Source organism: Mesoplodon mirus (genome assembly GCF_964341445.2).
Source record: "Mesoplodon mirus genome assembly, chromosome: 2".
NCBI lineage: Eukaryota > Metazoa > Chordata > Mammalia > Artiodactyla > Ziphiidae > Mesoplodon > Mesoplodon mirus.
In genome coordinates this window covers 160,273,937-160,295,339 of record NC_138977.1, presented here as the reverse complement: position 1 = coordinate 160,295,339, position 21,403 = coordinate 160,273,937, and the positions used below count along the sequence as shown (strand labels likewise).

Genomic DNA, 21,403 nt, shown 5'->3' with positions numbered 1-21,403 from the left:
GCTGGTGCCCTGGAATTTGATTTGGTTTCTTTCTTTCTTTCTTTTCTTCTTCCTTCCTTCCTTTTCCCTCTCCTCACCCCCCCTCTCTTTCTGCCACTGTCCTGCAGTACATTCACTGTCATCTCCATGAAGACAAGTGGGAAGAGGGAACAGCACCCAGGATGTGTGATCCTGAGGGAAGTATCACAGCCAGGGTAGCATCACACTGACATCTTGGAAGTACAGATATTATTAGCAGTGAGCATGTGAGCCTGTCATGGGCGGGGCAGTTGGGTCTACAGCAAGGTTCTCATCCTCTTGGGCATCCAGCTGCATCTTTTCAGCAGCACCACTGTGACCTCTGGCTTAGGCATGATGTAGACCCTGTAAACCAGCTAAGGTGGGGATAGATGTTCCCATGAGGCTTTACTCCAAATTCCAGGGAAACAAGGCAGAAAATAATGTGGGAGGAGATCATCTCTTACACCTGGACCCCCTGTCAGCCTAACTCCCAATCTAGTGCCTTCTGGTGGGCACTACCTTAGCACTCACTCCTAGGAATTCACAGCCACAAATCCAATCTTGACTTCCTGAGGACAGATCTAGAGAGAACTCACTCTGCTGTAAACAAAGCCTGCCGTTGTGTTGACTATCCCCTCCCAAGCAGACACCATCTTTTCCTGGACTATGGCCTTGTCGGTCCCAGTGAGAGCACTGCACCGCCCTCACTCATTCAGTAAATACCCACGCGGGTTTGGGGCTATTTCATTACAGGGGCTGAGAGGGGAGAAGGGAAGGGGTGTGGCATGGTGGAGCAGGAATAGACACTTGTGCAATGTAGCTGCAGAAGAAACAAATGAAAAGTCAGCAAAATTCAGGAGGGCTTTGGATGTTTTCTCCTGGAATATATAGGGAAGATGCAGGAATCAGTCTTCGAAGTAGGAGTCCCTGTTGCTGGTAATACTGAGAAGATTCTCTGCATTGCCAATTATACCCCAGTGAGGGGACTGTGGATGGGACTTTAGCCCCGTGTAATCTCCATCATCCCACCCCCCCAGTTCTATGACACAGGTAACTGGCACATCCTTAGTGTCTGCAGTTTCAAGCCCCCTCCACCCATAGGCACAGGTAGGAGGTGCTCATTAAATGATTGCTAAGTGAATGAAGAAATGAGTGAGAATTTTTCCGAGTCACATGGATGTGTACTCGGAAAATAGCCCAAGTTAGAGGTCCTCATGGTGCCAATCCTGACACTGGCTCCAGTGATTACAAAAACCATGGAGAGGGTGGCTGAGTTCCATCAGCTGAGGTCCAGCTGAAAAAGTGACATTGCTACAGTTTTAAAAGTCAAAAATTGAAATGGAGTGTTGTCAACTCCTGTAAATATCATGATAGCCTTAAGAAGTAAAGAAGAAGAAAGGTGATGGGATTGCCTACCATATTTCCTTCATTCAGTCTTTTATTTGGTCAGTTGATCAGCCAGTCAACAAACACTTGATAAGTACCTTTTCTAGGTCAGGCCAGTGCTAAGGTACTGGGGACATAGAAATGAATGAGGGAGGATTCCTGGCCTCAAGGAGATGGACAAAGTGACAGATACAACATGGTGAATGCTAGCATGGGAATGACAATGGAGGGGACTGTGGAGGTACGGGTCGGGGTCCAGAGGAGAAGCCTAAACTAGTCAGTCTGCCATGGACTAAATGTGTCTCCACCAAAATTCATGTTGAAGCCTTAACCCCCAGTGTGATGGTACTTGGAGTTGAGGCCTCTAGGAAGTAATTGGGTTGGGAAGAAGTCATAGGGTTGGAGCCCCCATGATGGGATTCGTGCCCTATAAGGGGATGAAGGGACCAGAGCTCTCTCTCTCTCTCCACCATGTGAGGATACAGCAAGAAAGCTGTCATGTAAACTAGGAAGAAGACCTTCACCAAGAACCCGACCATGCTGGCACCCTGATCTTGGACTTCCAACTTCCAGGACTGTGAAGAATAAATGCTTGATGTTTACACCACTCAGTCTGTGGTAATCTGTTTTAGCAGCCCAAGCCAACTAAGACACACACACCCCTCATGGTAGTGAGTCTCCTGTTAGTGGAAGCAAGCAAGCAAATGTCAGATGTGCATCCAGCAGTAATATAACTCTCCAGCCAGGTTTTGAAGAATGAATGGAAATCTGCCAGGCAGGGGGTAGGAAAAAGCATTCCAAATGGTATCAGAGTCTTGGAGGTGTGATGAATTTCCATGAGTTCAGAGAAAGGAGAGAAGCAGGGCTGGAGTTCAGGATTCATAAACAGGGCTGGAAGGATGATTATTGATTATTGATTCTCTCATTAAAACTTGTACTAACAGATCTCACACAATATCCTGGGCTCCTTCTCTCCCTGAATTTTGAATGTTTTTAATTTACAGAAAACCAATAGCTGAAAAGTCAGTTCATATTTGCACATTTTGTAGTAAATTTCCATTCTCCTTAGAAGGAACTCGGAGACCTCATATGGCACTAATTTTCACTTTCCACATCTTGACTCAACCGTTAAAGAGACACACCGGGAAGTTACAGCTCATCAACTCACGCGGAACAGAAACCAGAATTGGAATTCTGCTGTCTGGCGCTCCTGTTGGACGTGAATTCCCTGTAGACTGGTCGGCTTCAGAGCTGCCCCAGATTCTCCACCCCAGAGGGCCGGAAGGAAGTAAGGGCTGGGCTGTGAGACAGCTCTGAAGGGGGCAGCGTGGGGCGGAGGGAAACACCCGCCCCGGAAGAGGCTGGAGACAAACAGCTTCCCACGTATCAGCTGCTAACCGTGGATGAGTCACTGGTCTCTGGAGCTTCAGGCTACTCTTCTGTGAAAAACAGGGTAGCCATACCCCCCCCCCCCAATAAGAGTACTTAAAGGAGTAAATGCGCTTCAGCACCAATTATGTACCAGTTATGCAACCCTAAACAACAGCAGCTTAAATAGATGGGGGGTACGTTTTTTTTCTCCCTCTTTATCAGTTTCCCTGCTTTGACTGTTGCCCCTACAATCCATACACAAGCCAAAGTGATTCTAAAGTGAGTTGGATTGTATCTCTCTTTCTCAAAACTCTCTTACTTGGAGTAAAAGCCATCTGAGCCCCTTTCCCACTTTCTCTCTCTGGCCCCCTCGCTGGTCCCTTGCAGGGCCTTTGTGCTGCGCATTCCCTCTGCCATCACACTCCTCCCCCAGAAGTCCAATGGCTTACTGCCTCTCTTCTTTGGGTCTTTGCTCAAAGGTCACATTCTCAGTCCCTATCTACCCTGTTTAATGCTTACAACTACCCTACAAGGTACTTATTAATATTAGAAGAGTCAGAGGCTTATAGAGTGAAATAACCTGCCCAAATCTCATGGTAAGTGTCTGCATCAATTAGGACACCAGCAGTGTGTGGCAAAGAACAGGGAGCCCAACTCAAATAGTCCTAAGCAATAAAGGTTTTTTTTTAGCTTGTATAGCTGAAGCCCAGTGGAATGTAGCTTCAGGCAGGGTTCGCTCAGGCTTGGCACCATTTCTCTGCCACCCTTGCAGCTCTGCCTTCTCCAAGGATAGGCTTCATCTTTAGCTTGTCTTTCTTTGTGGAAGCCAATGGCTTCTACTGTTCCTCGGGGGGCAGGGGGGTGGTTATATCCCCACATCACACTGGCCAAAGGCAGAGAATATCACTTTAGGTAGCTCCTGAAAAAAAAGAAAGAAAACTCTTCATTTCCTGAATCCCTAGAAAATCATCTCCCCAGTTTTCATTGGCCCCAATTGGTTCATATGCCCAACCCTGAGCCAACTGTTAGAGCCAAAGGGGGAGGTTAGCCTGGCTGGCTGCAGCTGGAGCCACATGCCCCATTCCACAGCCAGATGTGCAGGGATGAGTAATTGCTGAGATAAGGGGATGTGAGTGGCCACAAACAGCAGATGTCCCACACAGGAGCACAGCTGTTTGTTCTTGAGTAATCTGACTCTAAAGACTGCGTTCTTAACCACTGTGCTCTAAGCCCTTCAACCAGGGAAAGGACACCATCATTGTATGCAGATGATATGCTTCTATGCCTAGAAACACCAAAAGGCTCACTAGAAAAATTATCAAAATTAATAGTGGGTTGTAAAAGTTAAGAGAGACATAATTGCTTTTCAAAGACTCACAAAAATTTTTTTAATGAAACAGAAGTAGTTTTCTCTTTGTAAAGGTCTAATCTCTCCTCCATTGACATTTACTGTGACCCAAGCTGCTTCTACTTTGTTGCTCCTCATCTGTGTGGCCCAAAATATCCCCCCAAGTTCACATAACAGGTGACAGAATGGGGGGGTAGTGGAGGGAAGGAGGGAATTCTCATTCCCTTTAAGGAAATATCCTGAAAGTTGCAAATATCTTTCTGTTCATATCCCATTGGTCAGAACCTTGTCACATGACCACAGCCAGCTGCAAGGGAGTCTGGGAAATATAGTCTTTAAGTGGGTGAGCATGAACTCAGTTAAAAATTCTATTACTATCTGAGAAGGGGAGATGGGATATTGGGAGATAATATCTTGTACTATGGATGATTAATAGAGTAGCCAAATAGGAGATAAATAAGCAAAACTTAAGAGCTTTTTATTGTACTAAAAACAACTAGGAATAAAAAGAAAAGGAAAATATCTTCATTCAAAATAGTGACCAAAACTATATAATATCTAGGAATAAATTTATCCAGGGAGTTACAAGGTCTAAATGAAGAGAACACTAAACATACACTGAAGGAATAAAGCTGAATGAAAGACAGAGCATGACCTTGTGTGGATTACATGTCCACACTTCTCACATGAATGCATAACTTAGTGTAATTCCTCTCAAAATCTTAATGGGAGTATCTCCTAAAACTGGACAGAATTCATCTCCACAAATAAACATTTAAGAATAAATATTCTTTTCTATGTTTCCAAGAAAACATGGAAAAGAAACAGTCATGAGGGTGACCACTCTCATCTAATTTTACAATGGGCTACAAATCTATTGTAATGAAATGAGTATAGTTCTGGTCCAGCAATAAACAATAGGTCAGTACAACAGAAGAGAGAATCCATATGCAAATCCACATATATGTGTGACTTGATGTAAAATGAAGGTCACATTACAAGTTATTGGGAAAGGATGAAATTTTCAATAAATGTTGAAACAAATGGCTATCTATTTGGAAGAAATAAAATCAGAATCTGTATCATACCATATAGAAAAATATAATCCATATGGTTGGGAGATTTAAATATTGATATAAAATATAAATTATATATATATTATAAGAAAATATTGAGGAATATGTAAAATCTTGAGGGTAGAATTGGTTTCTGGAAACTGGGAAGTTATAAGAAAAATAATACTCAGAAACTATAAAAATAATATATTGTTTGAATTCTTTAAACTTTCATATGGAAGAGATACTATAAACAAAGTCAAAAGAAAAGCAATAATCTAGAAGAAGATATTTGCAGTAGATGGACCAGAGAAAAGGGTAAATGTATTGAATAGTCAAGGAGCTCTGACTGAAAATTGACCAATATTCTAGATAGGCAGTTCGCAGGGATACTGGCACATGAAAACTATGCAGCTGCATCATCACTGAAATAACATTTCATCACCATTATTGATAATAGCCAATAAGTAAAATTATTGATAACAGTGCTAGTAAAAGTGCAGAGAAATACACACTCATATTCTGTTTATAGTACCATAAATTGTAAGTTTTGGGAACATAAAATGCATACCCTTTAACTACATACTTCCACTTCTGGGAATTTATCCAGTCAAAATAAAAGTACCAATATGTAAAGCTAAGTTCAAGAATACTACTGCTGCGTATTTTATAAGAACAAGACAAACAATTAAGCAAACAAAACTGGAAACAACCTGAGTGCCATAATAGGAGAATTGTTGAATAAAATATGGTATAACCATATATGGAATACTCTGCAAATACAGGTCCACAATTTCTTATCTGAAACTCTTGGGGCCAGATATGGTTTCATAATTCAGATATTTTCAGACTTAAATATATACTTGTATTAAGTAATATATATCATAATAATATGAAAATAATGTGTCTAACATAACATATAATAATATTTTAAAATAATACATGCTGTATATTATGTAATATGTACTGTATACTATGTAGCAAGGCTTGGAGAGCATCTTGTAATCAAATATATAAATATTTCTGTAGCAAAACATGACTTTTCACCCTAAGTAGAATAAATAAAACTATGAAGGGCTTCCCTGGTGGTGCAGTGGTTAAGAATCTGCCTGCCAATGCAGGGGACACAGGTTCGAGCCCTCGTCCAGGAAGATCCCACATGCCGTGGAGCAACTAAGCCCATGCGCCACAACTACTGAGCCCACACGCTGCAACTACGGAAGCCCATGTGCCTAGAGCCCGTGCTCCACAACAAGAGAAGCCACTGCTCGCCACAATTAGAGAGAGCCCGCGCACAACAATGAAGACCCAACGCAGCAAAAATAAATAAAATAAAATAAATAAATTTATTTTTAAAAATAAATTTAAAAAACTATGAAGAGGACTTCCAGGTCAGATTTTATCACTAAATGAATTACAACAAAACAAAACAATGGATTTCGAATGGAGGTAGGGATTGTGGATCTCATAGGCAGACCTACGTATATTGATTTGGAAATATGTCCACAATACATGGTTAAATGCAAAAGTGACTCTTAGAATGACCCATGGAGTATTGAGCTCTTTATTGTAAGAACAAAACCAAAGTCCTAACATATGTGGATATACGTTTGCATAAGTGAAGGGAGAAATAATGGAGGAGCTGTATGAATCAGGGTGGTTATATGGCAGGGAAAGGAGAGATTCAAACACATGTTTGTATTCTGTGATTTATTATAATGAGCTGGCTTTACTTTCATAATGCAAATGTTAAAAAATTTTAAGAGGAGGAGAAATGAAAGAAAACCAAATAAAATCCATATTTGAAGATTCCAGAATTCCCTCCCAGTCGTGCTGCTGTGCTTGGAACTGTCCAGGTGTGGGGTGCAGAAATGACTCAGATGTCCACCTACCTTCACATACCTCACAGTGGAAAACAGGACTGTGAATTTACTTGTTTGTTAGTATTAAAAATGAGGCAATAGAGGATGCAGGAGTGGACTGGCCCTAGCTGGAGAGGGGATTGGAGCCACGCCTTGGCAGGACAGTACTGCTAAGAGTAAATGCTAATACGAAATTCCCTACTTCATGTGTGTCAGTGTGCTCTAACCATTTCATATGTATTAACTCCCTGACTCCTCCCAACAGCCCTCTGAGATGGATATTTTGTTATCATCATCCCCATTTTACAGATGAGAAAACCAAGGCTCAGGGAGATTATTTGCCCAAGGTCACACAGCTGGTCACAACAAAGCTGAGACCCAGACCAAGGCAGCCTGTCTCAGAGTCTGGACACCCAACTACTGCACTGCACTGCCTCTCTGCAGATAGGACCATGGATGGCTGAATGGGAGGGATGCTCATCCCAGCCCCAGAGGCTGGAGCAGACTGGATATGTTCTAGAGATGCTACCTGGGTGGGGACACTGTGTGTCTGGCCAGAAAGGGTTCCCAACAAAGGCCTGGCTGGGTGACTTAAGCTTCATCCACAAGCAGCTGAAGGGTACTACAGATCATCACTGAGTACCTCCTGCTGCATCTCACCCGGGGGCGCTGGACAGAGCATCTGGCAGAGCAGCTTAGTCACACATGGGTGCTGGCTGTTGAGCCTGAGATTTGGGATTTGCACACGACACCACTGGTGCTTTTTCTGTCCACCACGGCTGATCACATCAGGCACGAGCCTCTCAGCAGGCCTCTGCACCTGCTCTAGTGGGGGTCTGTCCATCTCTTGGAGGTGCCCTCCAGGCTCTCCCAACGTCCCAACTTTGTGTATGCCACCCACCTATGTATTTAAGCCCCACCATCCCAAACACAGCTCTCAGATTTGGTGAAGATCCAACCATTTTTACAAGATGATGTGATGACAAACAGAAAGACAAGTGATTGCATTTATATCAGGTATTCAAGGGTCTCAGAGCTGATTTTATGTTACTTTATGTGTTTTAAAAATTCTGTAGTGCTTTACAGTTTTCAAAAGTTTCACACACATGATTTCCTATAATCCCACAATAACCCTTTTTTTTATCCCCTACCCCTTCCCTCTCCCCTCTGGTGGCCACTAGTTTATTCTATACATCTGTGAGTCTGCTGCTTTTTTGTTTTATTCACTAGCTTGTTGTATTTTTTAGATCCCACGTATTAGTGATATCATAAAGTTTTTGTCTTTCTCTGTCTGACTTATTTCATTTAGCATAATGCCCTTCAAGTCCATCCATGTTGCTGCAAATGGCAAAATGTCATTCTTTTTTATGGCTGAGTACTATCCCATTGTATATCTACACCCATTGTACCTCTTCTCTATCCATTCATCCATTGATGGACAGAGCTGGTTTTATTTTATGTTCCAAATTCCCCAGAGAGCCAGTACTCACTATTTTGGATTTTCCTCCTTCTCACCTCTCACCCTCTTTCTGTCACTTTCTTTCTTTTCCCCTTTATCCCCACATCTCCTTGTCTCCTACCTTTTCTGTCCCTCTTCCTTCCCTCTCAGGGTTCTTCAACACCCACGTCCCATCTGCTGTCGTTACTTTAGGCTGGATGGAAGGTGGTCTCAACCCCCAAGCCCCCTCCCTACTCAATTCATCAGGTACAGTACTAAGGCCCCCGCTGACCAGAGCAGACAGACAGCAGAACAAGGGTGTCTTCAGGGCATGAGAATCCTCTCTCCATGCACCCTCTCCCAACCCACTGCTTTCCTGAGAGAGGGAGTCTGGACTCTCCTGTCTCATTTATTTATCAGGAGCCTTCACTCTCTGGACCTGTGCTGCTAAACTTTAATCCATAAAAATTTCATTATGTCTTCAACATATTTGTTTATTTATAAATAATATGCATGTACCACCAAAATTCACATTATAAAACCTGCGTATAAAATAGATTTTTTTTCACCTCACATATTTATATATGTATATGTATCTATTTTTTGGAGGGTGAGCATATTTGAGTTCTACTATCTTAGCAAATCTTAATTATACAATACAGTGTTATCAACTATAGTCACCATGTTTTGCATTATCCTCAAACCTTATTCATCTTAGAGCTGAAGGTTTTTATCCTTTTACCAGCCTTTCCCTATTTCCCCCTCCCCCAACCCCTAGCAACCACTTTTCTACTCTCTGTTTCTATGAGTTCAACTTTTTTTTTTAGATTCCACATACAAGTGAGACCATGCAGTATTTGTCCTTCTCTCTCTGACTTCTCACTTAACATAATGCCCTCAAGATCCATCCTTGTTGTCCCAAATGGCAGGATGTCCTTCTTTCTCAGGGCTGAATAAATTCCATTGTATACACATACCACACCTTGATCCATTTGACTGTTGATGGACACTTAGGTTGTTTCCATAGCTTGGCTACTGTAAATGATGCTGCCCAAAATAGGCACTTCTAAAGTATCAGTTAAAATACTAATGTAAATAAAAGTTCTAATATTTTCTTCCTGCCCCACCCACCGCTTTGCAGACCACAGCTTTAAATCAGACAAGGAAATAACCCAGCTGCCTGCAGCTCTTGCTAACTGTGGTTTCGGATTCTCTATCTCCAGGACATGTTCACATCACAGACTTCAATATAGCGACGGTTGTGAAAGGCACAGAAAAGGCTTCCTCCATGGCCGGGACCAAGCCCTACATGGGTGAGTATTCCAGATCCCCTCAGGCCTCAGCATTCCTCTCCTGCTTCATCTCACCCCTCCCTCACCCACCTCCCATCCCCTCACCAGACCCCAAACCATGCTCAGTATGTGCCGTGCTCTCTCACACCTTTGGCCCTTACCTAAGCTGTCTCCCCTGCCAGGAAGACCATCTCCTCCTGTGTTTTCTAGAGAACTCCTACTCAGCCAGAAAGGTTGGCTCCAGCTTAGGGAAAAACAAACAAACAAGTAAACAACAAACCCTTCTTCTTTTTCCTTAAAGTCCAGTAGTGTTGCCAGAATACAATTTTGGTGTTGGTCATTTTGGATCTATATTCTTAGGTACACAGTGCTCTTGCAATGTGGTTTCAGGTTGGTTTTTCTTTAGGACTTTTCATGGAAATGTCATTTTTTTTAGTACACATTCTTTACCTTTACTTCTTCTTTGTTAAGGATGCCTATTATCTGAATATTGGGTCTTCTTTGGCAGTCTTCAATATTTGCCATTTTCAAATCTTCCTTATCTCTTTCATCCTATGTTTAAATTTTTTATCATTTTTTTCTTTCTCTTTATTTTAAAGCATTCTCTGTTGCATTTATTTGCTTCGTGTACTTTTTAGTGAAGTATTTATTTCTGAAATAATTTCCCTTTGTTTCTAATTTTTTTCCTGAGTTCTTCTGCCAGATTTCTGAGTATTTAAATTGTAATTTATGGGTTCCTTCATATCTTGCATAATTTTTAAATGTCTATATAGTTATTAATTCTTAATGTCTATATTAGTTGTCAATTGCTATATAACAAACCATGTCAAAACCTAGTGGCTTAGAACAATAACAATTGTATTATCACAATTCTGCCACTTGATTTTTTTTTAACATCTTTATTGGAGTATAATTGCTTTACAATGGTGTGTCAGCCTCTGCTTTACAACAGAGTGAATCAGTCACACATATACATATGTCTCCATATCTCTTCCCTCTTGCATCTCCCTCCCTCCCACCCTCCCTATCCCACCCCTCTACATGGTCACAAAGCACTGAGCTGATCTCCCTGTGCTTTGCGGCTGCCTCTCACTAGCTACCTATTTTACGTTTGGTAGTGTATATATGTCCATGCCACTCTCTCACTTTGTCCCAGATTACCCTTCCCCCTCCCTGTATCCTCAAGTCCATTCTCTAGTAGGTCTGTGTCTTTATTCCCGTCTTACCCCTAGGTTCTTCTGACCATTTTTTTTTCTTTTTTTGTTTTAGATTCCATATATATGTGTTAGCATACGGTATTTGTTCTTCTCTTTCTGACTTACTTCGCTCTGTATGACAGTCTCTAGGTCCATCCACCTCACTACAAATAACTCAGTTTCGTTCCTTTTTATCTGCCACTTGATTGAGTGGTTCTTCTGCTGGTTTTTGTTGTGCTCACTCATTCAGCTGCTGGGTCAGCCAGGACAGCTGAGATAAATGGGCCCCTCTCTTTACGTGGTCTTTCATATCAAGGGGACTAGAGAGAGCTTGCTCACATGGTGGCAGCGGTTTCAGGAAGGAGAACCCAACTTCTATGTGCCTATCAAGGCTCTGCTTGCTTCACATTTCCTGATGTCCAACTGGACAAAGCAAGTCACATGACGAAGACCAGGGACCACATGGGAGGGGACTGTACTGGTCACGGATACCAGACAGCCTGATTCATTGGGGAACCATTTATCAAACAATCCACCACACTGTCTTTTCTGAGGTGCTTTCCTTGTACAGTGTTGTTCTGCTCTTTATTCTCCTTTCTCTCGTAACTTGACATGGAATTTGACTTTGATACTTTTCTGTTGCTCATTTTCACATAATATTAGTTTTCCTGAACCTTTATAAGATGGTGTGGCTTAGGGTAGCTTTTCTAACAGACTTGCCTCTTCTGTTGTTTAAGTGACATGTCACATCCCAAGGCAGCTTGCTACCTGGGATTTCCTTGCCCACTTCCACTTGCCCACTTCTATCCGGACCTCCTCTTTTTTGGTCTGAGGGGCCCCCTTCCTGCTCGGTTTTGATTTCACTCCCAACAGTTTCTCCCTGGGATCTTTCCTAGATGGGAGCTCTGGCTGGATTGATTAAAGCGATTTTGTGTCCCAGACTCTCCAGCTCCTGCAAAACTTAACAAGGGCCCTTTTCACTCACCTGAGATGGGTCTGGACAAGTCCCCTCCCAGTTTCAGCTGCTATTCTCAGACTGGTCAGCTGTGCCTCCCAGTCAATGTCTGCTCACTATTTTGAAGTTCCCTGTCCTCGGGTCCATCATAGGCTGTGTTATTTTTTTCTTTGTTTCCTTCTGTACAGAAATCACTGCCATGGAGGGCTTGTCACTGTTGCTGTTTTGTTCCCACCTGCTTATTATTTGGGGTCTGGGGGGGACAACCTAGCTTTGTAGTAAATATTGCCCATGGTTTTTGGTTTAGCTATTTATCTTCTCTGCCATTGTTTATAGGTGGATTGTGGAGATTCAAAATCTATGTCATCGTCTCCCACAAGGAATGGACTCCTTGTGTCCTTCATCTTTAACTTACTAAATAGATTACATAAATGAAGTTTGGCAATAAATAACGGTAAAACCAATACTTTTTAGTATTTACTATGTATGTGCCAGACATTCCATCCATAACCTTATTTAATCCTCACAAACATGAAGTAGGTGCAATCATTTATTCCCATTTTACAGTTGAGGAAATGGGCTGAGAGAGGTCGGGAGACCTACGCAATTTGACCTTGGTGGTGAGAGCAGACCCAGGTCAGTGTGAACACCAGAGGGTATACAATGAGTGGGTCTGTCCATTTCAGAGAATCCCCTTGGGATACTGAATACAGACCTTAATAAGGCTTTCACTGTTGACCATCTTTCTGAAATCCCATTCCAGAAGGATCCAGAACTGGGGCAGTTCTATCCAAGGAGGTCCCTGCTTTAAGATTCAACAGAGATCAGACATGGAGATGGAGAATGGCAGTGAAGGAGGGGATAAGGCTGCCTCCAGGCCTCTGAATCAAGCAGTAGAGGGGATTACAGTGATGACCACTGTGCAGGGAACACCGCAGGAGGAGCAGGTGTGTGGGATGGTGGGAAGGATGAATTTGAAAGTGAGGTCTGTAGGAACTTCAAGACATTCAGATGTACTCCAAGCAACTGGAGAGTGATGTGGACTCCATCTGTGCATCGGGAGTTACTGGCACGGAGATGCAGCAAAGCCACGGCAGTGACAGGATCCCCCCAGGGAGTACACAGGAAAGAAGAACACCAATTCTAAGCCCAGGAGCATTTTGCCAGAAGGGGCAGGTAGAGGCCGGAGGAGTCATCATCTCCAGAGGGAGGATGGAGGAGAGAGGTGACATAAGAGAAGAATCTCCCAATTGGAGCCACCTCTATAATCCTATAAATTAGTTCCCACTGTCTTGAGGCTATTTCCAAAAAGCAAATTGATCTCTAGGAAAGTAGATTCTGGACCACTGGAGAAATTGAAGACAATGTTCTCCCAACCCTGACCTTTCTGCCCCTACTTTGCCACTGTTCATAGCAGACTTTCCTGGACTACCTCAGCCTCATGCTCTGGTTTCCCACTCATCTCTGACGCAGCTCTGTCCTGGCTCTCAGCCTCTGGGGAAGCAGACCAGGGTTGACCCAGAGGCCCCACTGTCAAAAAGGAGAAGAAAACCAACATGTATTTTGACCCTACCAGATGTCTGTCATTACATTTAATCCCCAGAAGATCCACATGAGGATTCTACATCTCTTTCATTTTATATATGAGTAACCTGAGGCCCATAGAGGTTAGCTAACCTGCCCAGAGTCACACAGCTGGCAAGTGATGGAGCCAGAATTTGAAGCCATGTCTATTTGGGTCCGAAGTCCATGCTTTTTAAAAAAATTTTTATTGAAATAGAGTTGATTTACAGTCATTGGGTTAGTTTCAGGTGTACAGCAAAGTGATTCATTTTATATATATGTGTATGTATATATATGTATAAATATATATATTCTTTTTTTACATTCTCTTCCATTATAGGTTATTACAAGATATTGAGGAGAGTTCACTGTACTATATAATAGGTCCTTGTTGGTTATCTGTTTTATATGTAGTAGTGTGTATATTTTAATCCCAAACTCCTAACTTATCCCTTCCCCCCCCCCCTTTGGTAACCATAGTTTGTTTTCTATGTCTGTGAGTCTACTTCTGTTTTGTGAATAACTTCATTTGTATCATTTTTTTAGATTTCATGTATAAGTGATATCATGTGATATTTGTCTTTCTCTGTCTGGCTTACTTCACTTAGTATGATAATCTCTAGGTCCATCCATGTTGCTGCAAATGGCATTATTTCATTTGTTTTTATGGCTGAATAGTATTCCATCATGTATATGTACTTCATCTTCTTTATCCATTCATCTGTCGATGGGCACTTATGTTGCTTCTGAAGTCCATCCTTTTGCCACTGTACCAAGCTGCCTTTTTGACACTGAGTTCTTGTATCAGAAAGCCACATTTCTCAGACAAGAAAAAACTGTATTGTCCCAGCTGTACCTAGGATTCAGGGCTTCTGGTGTCCTTCTAATTAAAGGAGCTTCAGTCCTGAATTAGTGAACGAATGCACAGGAGAGATTTTTATGGGATTTAGAGAGCACAGCTGATTTACCAAATGGAAATATTTTCAGAGACTGTAGGGGTTGGCAGTGCCAAGCAGTGGGATGTTAGTGGGGAAAATGGGGGTGAGAGGGAAACTCTCTCATTCAGGTCACATCCTGCAGTTCCCAGGGCTATAAATTCCTGCTATCAAGTGGCAGGTTTGTTGATTTCATTCACTTGAGCTGTTCAGTTCAAAGGCCCAATAACAAGTTCCCAGAATGTTCCAAACATGGATTCAGGGAGCGGGCTGATGAGTAAGCTCCCAAAGGTTGCTCACGAAGGATGATCCCAGAAGAAATATTTGTGGGTTTTTTTTTTTTTTTTTTTTTGTGGTACGGTGGCCTCTCACTGTTGTGGCCTCTCCCGTTGCGGAGCACAGGCTCCGGATGCACAGGCCCAGTGGCCATGGCCCACGGGCCCAGCCGCTCCGCGGCATGTGGGATCCTCCCGGACCAGGGCACGAACCCGTGTCCCCTGCATCAGCAGGCGGACTCGCAACCACTGCGCCACCAGGGAAGCCCCCCCAGAAGAAATATTTGCATAGTACTGAATTCTCATTCATTAAAAGAGCAGATGGAATTCACCAACAGAGTAAAAAATACTCTCTGAAACGTGCCAGATTAGAAGTCAGAAATGTTCCAGCAGCCTCCCGGGGCTTCAGAGTTTATTCATCTGAGGTGAAATGAAGAGCTGAGTGTTCTTTCAGCAAATACAGTGTTTCAGAGGTGTGAGGCTCAGAGTTAGGCACTGGGGCACAGGGGTGAGTCATGCTCTCCGGGGCCAAAGGGGCTCAACATCTGTGGGGCAGAGAGCTGTGCAGGCCTGGATTTAAGCAGGTCCCTGTCAAGATGGAGTCCCCAGAATGGGACCATCTGAGGAGTTAAAATCTCAGGGTGTGCTCAGAGCTCACCTGCCAGGCGAGAATAAGGAAAGGTCATTTCAGTCCGTGCAAAGGCGTAGAGGAGAGATGCAGCATGGTGGGCTGGGAGACCCTAGCACTCCCATTTTTTTATAGTTTGTAGAACAAGAGGAGGTGAGAGGGAGAGACGAAACAGGCCAAAGTACCAGGGTCTTGAATGCCATGATAAGGGCCACGGAACCAGTGGCAAGGCCAATGCCGGAGACTCACGGGATTGGCCTCATGGGTGGCCTTGGAGAAGAAAATGGGCAATCGGGCTTGCCAGAAATGGGTCTCGATGAAGTGTGGGCTTCAGCGTGGGGTGATTTGGGTGTCTTCCACTTAGAGGCTGGGTGAACTTAGGCAAATCCCATTAGCCAACATAATACACTTAAACTGCCCAGCATGGTGAAGGTCAAATCACGGGACCCGACAGTGTCCTCATCTGAGAAATGGGATTAATGGTTATGCAATCTGCCTTAGTAGATTGTTTGTGAGGATTTCATGATGTAACTATGGAAAGTACATAACATAAAGTCAAGTGTAGATGCATCAGACTGGTAACTGATATTATATTGTTGCTGTTATCATTATTCAGACTATTTAGTATATGTTAAGCCCTGGGAACCCAGAGCCAAATCTGACATTCCCTTGCCTTATGGAGTTTGCAGTCTAATTGGGGAAAGAGACCCCAACCAAATCCTAATTCATGATAGGAGCTGGGTCAGCTGTGGGGGGGGGGTGACTTGGGAGATCATTGGGCCGGTGCCCTGTCGGTACTCACCATATGTGAGTTCCTTTCCCCAGTGAGCAAACACAGGTGGCTGTGGAGGCACCATGGCCATGCTTGTACTTTCCTTGTAGAAATGATGGAGGCTAAAGGAAGTAAAGTTTGCTACCCCTGTGCCAGAGTAAGTGACAGAGCCAGCATTCAGACCCAGGCCAGTGAGGCTCCAGGGCCCAATATCTTTCCTGAGAACCTGCCAATCCATCCATCCATCCATCCATCCATCCATCCATCCATCCATCCATCTATTCATCCATCCAGCAGAGATTTATTGAGCACCTTCCACCTGCCAGGCAGTTTTCTACGGGCTGAAAACACATCTGTGAACAAATAGGCAATATTCCTGCCCTCATCAGTTTGGCTGTTTGTGAGGGAGACAATCACTTTGCAAATCATTGAACTGATAAATATATAGTTCGAGATGCTTATTTTTGAGGAACAACTTTCATGCAGTAAAATGCACTCTTTTAGTGTAATCGAGTAAATTAATCCACCATAATGAAGACAGGGAAACAGTTCCATCACCTCCAAGATTCCCTCATCCCAGTTCCTGGCAACCAGTGATCAGTTTTCTATCCCTATAGTTTTGACTATTCCAGAAAGTCACAAAAACAGAGTCATATTTCTACAAACTTTTGAATCTGGCTTTTTTACTTAGAATAATGCATTTGAGGTTTTGCCATGTTGTGTGGATCAGTAGCTTTCCTTTTGATTTCTGAGTAGAAATCCTTTGGATGAATATACACGTTTGGTTTATCCATTCACCAGTTGTACGGCATTTGAGTTGTTTCCAGTTTTACAAAATTATAAATAAGCTATTTGCATACAGGTTTGTATATAAACTTAAGTTTCTACTTCCCTAGAATAATTACATAGAAGTGGGATTGTTGGGTCATATGTAAATGTACATTTAACTTTTTAAGAAACTGACAGACTGTTGAATATAGTTTCATTTGCTTATTTGCCATCCACATACCTTCTCTGTGAAGTATCTGTTCAAATCATTGCCCATTAATTTATTGGGTCATCTGTTTTTTATTATTAAGTTCTGATAATTCTTTATATATTCTGGTTATAAGTCTTTTACCAGATATATTTGCAAATATTTTCACCAGTCAGTGGCTTGTCTTTCTGTTACCTTAATAGCATCTTTTTAAAAGCAGATGTTTTAAATTCAAATGAAGTCCAATTTTTTATTTTTCATTTATTGATCATGTACAGGGTGTCATTCTAAACATCTTTTCCTCCCTCACATGAGGTCACAAAGATTTTCTGCTTGTTTTCTGTAGAAGTTTTATACTTTTGGGTTTTACATTTGGAACTATAGTCCATTTTGAGTTCACTTTTGAATATGTTGTGAATTTTCATTGATTTACAAGGGCTGTCCAATTGTTCCATCCAGCATTTGTTGAAAAGACGATTCTTTCTCTATTGCACTGGCTTTGCAACTTCATCAAAACTCAATTGGCCATAAATGTATGGGTCTGTTTCTGGATTCTATTCTGTTCCATTGATCTATTTGTTTATTCTCTGACTAATCTCATACTTTTCCTTTCACTTCATAATAATACTCGGATCAGGTAGTGAGAGTCCTTCAACTTTTTTCTTCTTTTTAAAATTATTTTGGCTTTTCTACCCTTTGCCTTTTCATAGAAGGAAAAGGCTTTGTGCCCAGTCTTTGTCATGAGTACCCAGTGAGGGTATGTAGAGAGGAGTCTGTGAGTAGTGAGTATCTGGACAAACAATAGTTCTATTCTCTCACTTAAGTTCTTATACGACCTTCAGCAATTCAGTTAAATTAAGCATCTTAATTTGTCTCCTTACTCTCTTCTATGGCAGCCCTATTTTCTTCCCATGCTCTTCCCAAGGTAAGCCAGTATTCACAACCCAAAGCTTCTTGAAGGCCCCCGTCTTTTCTTAAATTTCACACTAGTGAGTTCAAGAAAAGTTATGTGGCTTTTTTGTTGTTGTTGTTGTTCTTGTTTTTGCAGTACGCGGGCCTCTCACTGCTGTGGCCTCTCCCGTTGCGGAGCACAGGCTCTGGACGCGCAGACTCAGCGGCCATGGCTCACGGGCCCAGCCGCTCCACAGCATGTGGGATATTCCCGGACCGGGGCACGAACCCGTGTCCCCTGCATCGGCAGGCGGACTCTACCACTGTGCCACCAGGGAAGCCCAAGTTATGGTTTCACAGATGATCTAGCTTTTTCTCACTGTTAGGCTGGGAGTGACACTCTCTCCAACTCCTATATTTTAAACAGAGTAGAATTGTTTGAGGTCTTTATAAGGATTATGGTGGAAAAGGAGAGATGCTGATGGGATAGATGATTAGATTGGAGGGGTCAGGATAACTTTGCTGAGGAAGTGACTTTCCAGCTAGGTTCTAAAGGATGAGTAAGTGTTGTTTAGCACAGCATGTAGAAAAGCACTGCAGGAGATAGCAGCTTTTTGCCTAGACCCTGAGGCAAAAAGGAGCTTGTCACATCGGAAGAACCATAAGGAAGCTAGATTGGGCTGAACAAAGTAGGCAAGGAGAGTGAGCCTGGAGACATGGCGGGGCAAGATCATGTGGTACTTGTGTACCCACCAAAGCTTTTGACAGTGGGAAATTTTAATGAACATTATGGACCTTAGATAAACAGGGATCTTGGAATCCTTTAAGAGAGTAGCACTGGGCTTCCCTGGTGGCATAGTGGTTGAGAGTCCGCCGTGCCGATGCAGGGGACACGGGTTCGTGTCCCAGTCCGGGAAGATCCCACATGCCGCGGAGCAGCTGGGCCCGTGAGCCATGGCCGCTGAGCCTGCGCGTCCGGAGCCTGTGCTCTGCAACGGGAGAAGCCACAGCAGTGGGAGGCCCGCGTACCACAAAAAAAAAAAAAAGAGAGAGAGAGAGAGTAGCACTTATCTAAATGAACTTTTCCATCAGCCTAACATGCTGTTTAGATGTTTATCCCCCATTTCACATATTAACTGTGTAAAATGCACTTGATTCTAACCCTGTGCTTTCAGTTAGCATTTTCCATCATTCTCTCTGAAAACTTTCCAAGGGTCTTTTTTTTTTCTAATTTACTAATTTAATCTGACACATTTAACATGAAGTAGTTTTCTGGTAGTGGTGCATCATTAATTTCTGTACCTCATCAGAGCTCCTCAGCCAGTTAAACTTTCCCTGCTGTTCCTTTTCTCATGCAGACAGGTGAGGTCCTACTGGTCCACACCTGAGCAGCGTCTTACATACCTTAATGAAACCACCCTTCTGTTACTATCAATGCTACTAACATCACCAGATAGAAAGAAGTTATCAGACTGATGCAGCAGATCCATTTCCTCTCAAGTTAATATCTGAGTTCATTTGCCAAGATAAAAAGCCAAAGAAACATGAATTGCCCCCAAGGGATCCAGACAGAGGCCAGGCACCCTGCTCATCTCTGCTTTCTACAGCTTTTCCACACACTCTAATCACAGAATGATGGTGGAGCTCTTGAATCACTTGGGGAACATGTACAACATGTACATTTGTGAGTTGGTCTTTCATTTATGTGTGCATTTCATTTCCCGTTCAATAATGAATTGATTATCATAATAACTAGCTCACATCTATTTGGAACTTGCTCTGTGTCAGTCCTTGTTCTAAATGACTCACATATAGCTTTGTGCTAATCCCTGACATTTGGACCCTGACTTAGTCATACCCCTATTCAGAGAGCTCACAGTCCAGTGAGAATGGTGGACATGTATATCCTTAATTATAGTATGGCATGATCAGTGCTGCAAGGGAGGAACCGACAAGGGTTTGGTGAGAATCCAGAACACTGATGTACTTGGCCAAGAGAGGGGAAAAGAAGGGAACTGAGAAACAGTAAGGGACTTGAAGAACACTCCACAGGAGGTGTAAAATTTGGTCTGGGTTTTGAAATATGAATAGGAGTTCATGAGTATAAAAAATAGGGTAAAGATTACCAGGCAAGTCATAGAAGATTAAACATAAAGTGTGTCCTATTCTTTAAAGTTGGCACAATGGGTATAATAAAGATAGTGGCCAAAATATGAGGAGGTTGGAACCTATTTTTAGGAGTTTTTCATGCTAAGGAGTTTGACCATTATTCTACAGTAAATAGAAAAATTTGGAAAGATTTTACTTAAGTGATTTGAACATGTGAATGATAATACAATGACAACAATGTTAGATCGCATTTATTGAGCACTTACTTTGTGCTCAGTAAATACATAGAGAATTTCATTTTCTCTTCTCAATAACTTGATGTAACAGACACGTTATTCCTTTTTACAGATGAGGAAAACCAAGGTACAAATAAGAGGTTAGGCATTTTGCCTGAGGCCACTGTGGCAGTAAGCCTGGGAGCTGGGGTTCAGGTTCAGGTTGAATAATCACTACACTCACACCTTCCGTCTCTCTGTTCCACTGATTCTACTGACTTAGAAAGGTGTTTGAAGAGTAAGTGTAGTGGGATTAAAGGGCCCCAGGCTGGGGTCTGGAGCTGTCTTGATTCCAAGCAGAAGTGAAAAAGGGCCAGAGAAGAGAGGAAGATTCTGGAAGGGAAAAATGATGAGTCTTGAGAATTAATCACATGATCCAAAACATAGGCTGGAGGAGGGGCAGGGCCCATGAGACTCCCACGTTTCTGACTTGCACAACTGAGCAGCCCATCGACAGAGACTGAGAACCCAGACGAAAGGGCAGTTGGAGAGGGAGAGTTTGGCTTGGACAGATTGAATATGCCATGCCTGTGGGGCTTCTAGGTGGAGGTGTCCAGATCTGGCACATCCTGCCAGCCGGGATGTGTGAGCCACAGAAAGGCTCAGTGGACAGGAGAACTGGGCTCTGGTCCCAGCTGGGCTGGAAGCCATGGAACTCCTCCAATAGGCTTTGGCTTCCTCACCTACAAAATGTAGGGGAGGAAGGAAATTACCTTGAAGGTCCCCTCTAGGCTGAAATGCGGTAATTCTATGTTCCCAGTCCAGAAGGATGCAATTACCTGTAGAAACCGATCCCGGAAGCCAGTCAGCTTGTAAGCTAGACATTGAATAGCATTGTCACACTCCACTGCAGCAATCAAAGCCTTCAGGAATATTCATAGAGCTAAAGCAGCAGACCAATAATTATAACTTGGGTGGCTTCTGTGGTTTTTCTCCATATTTTTAGTCTAATGAGGAAGTAAACTCTGTGTGGTGAGGATAGGGGGCAAAGCCCACCACATGCATATTTACATTGCCTCAGGGGTGATCTCTTTCAGACGACACCCCATGTTCTTGCTTTTCTGGAAGGCCAATTC

At 42.9% G+C, this 21,403-nt stretch overlaps 1 protein-coding gene across 2 annotated transcripts in view; it reads left to right on the top strand.

The window, feature by feature from the left end:
* The window catches only part of STK32B (serine/threonine kinase 32B), a gene marked incomplete at its 3' end in the record, with an annotated part of 355,734 nt that overhangs the window by 296,061 nt on the left and 38,270 nt on the right, over nucleotides 1-21,403 (top strand). Inside the window, exon 6 of one of the 2 annotated variants that reach the window (XM_082629842.1) lies at nucleotides 9,684-9,773. The exons of the other annotated variant lie outside the window; for it this stretch is intronic. Within the exon in view, the coding sequence (XP_082485968.1) occupies nucleotides 9,684-9,773 (90 nt within the window). The remainder of the gene's footprint in view (nucleotides 1-9,683; nucleotides 9,774-21,403) is intronic. 2 annotated transcript variants of the gene reach the window in all.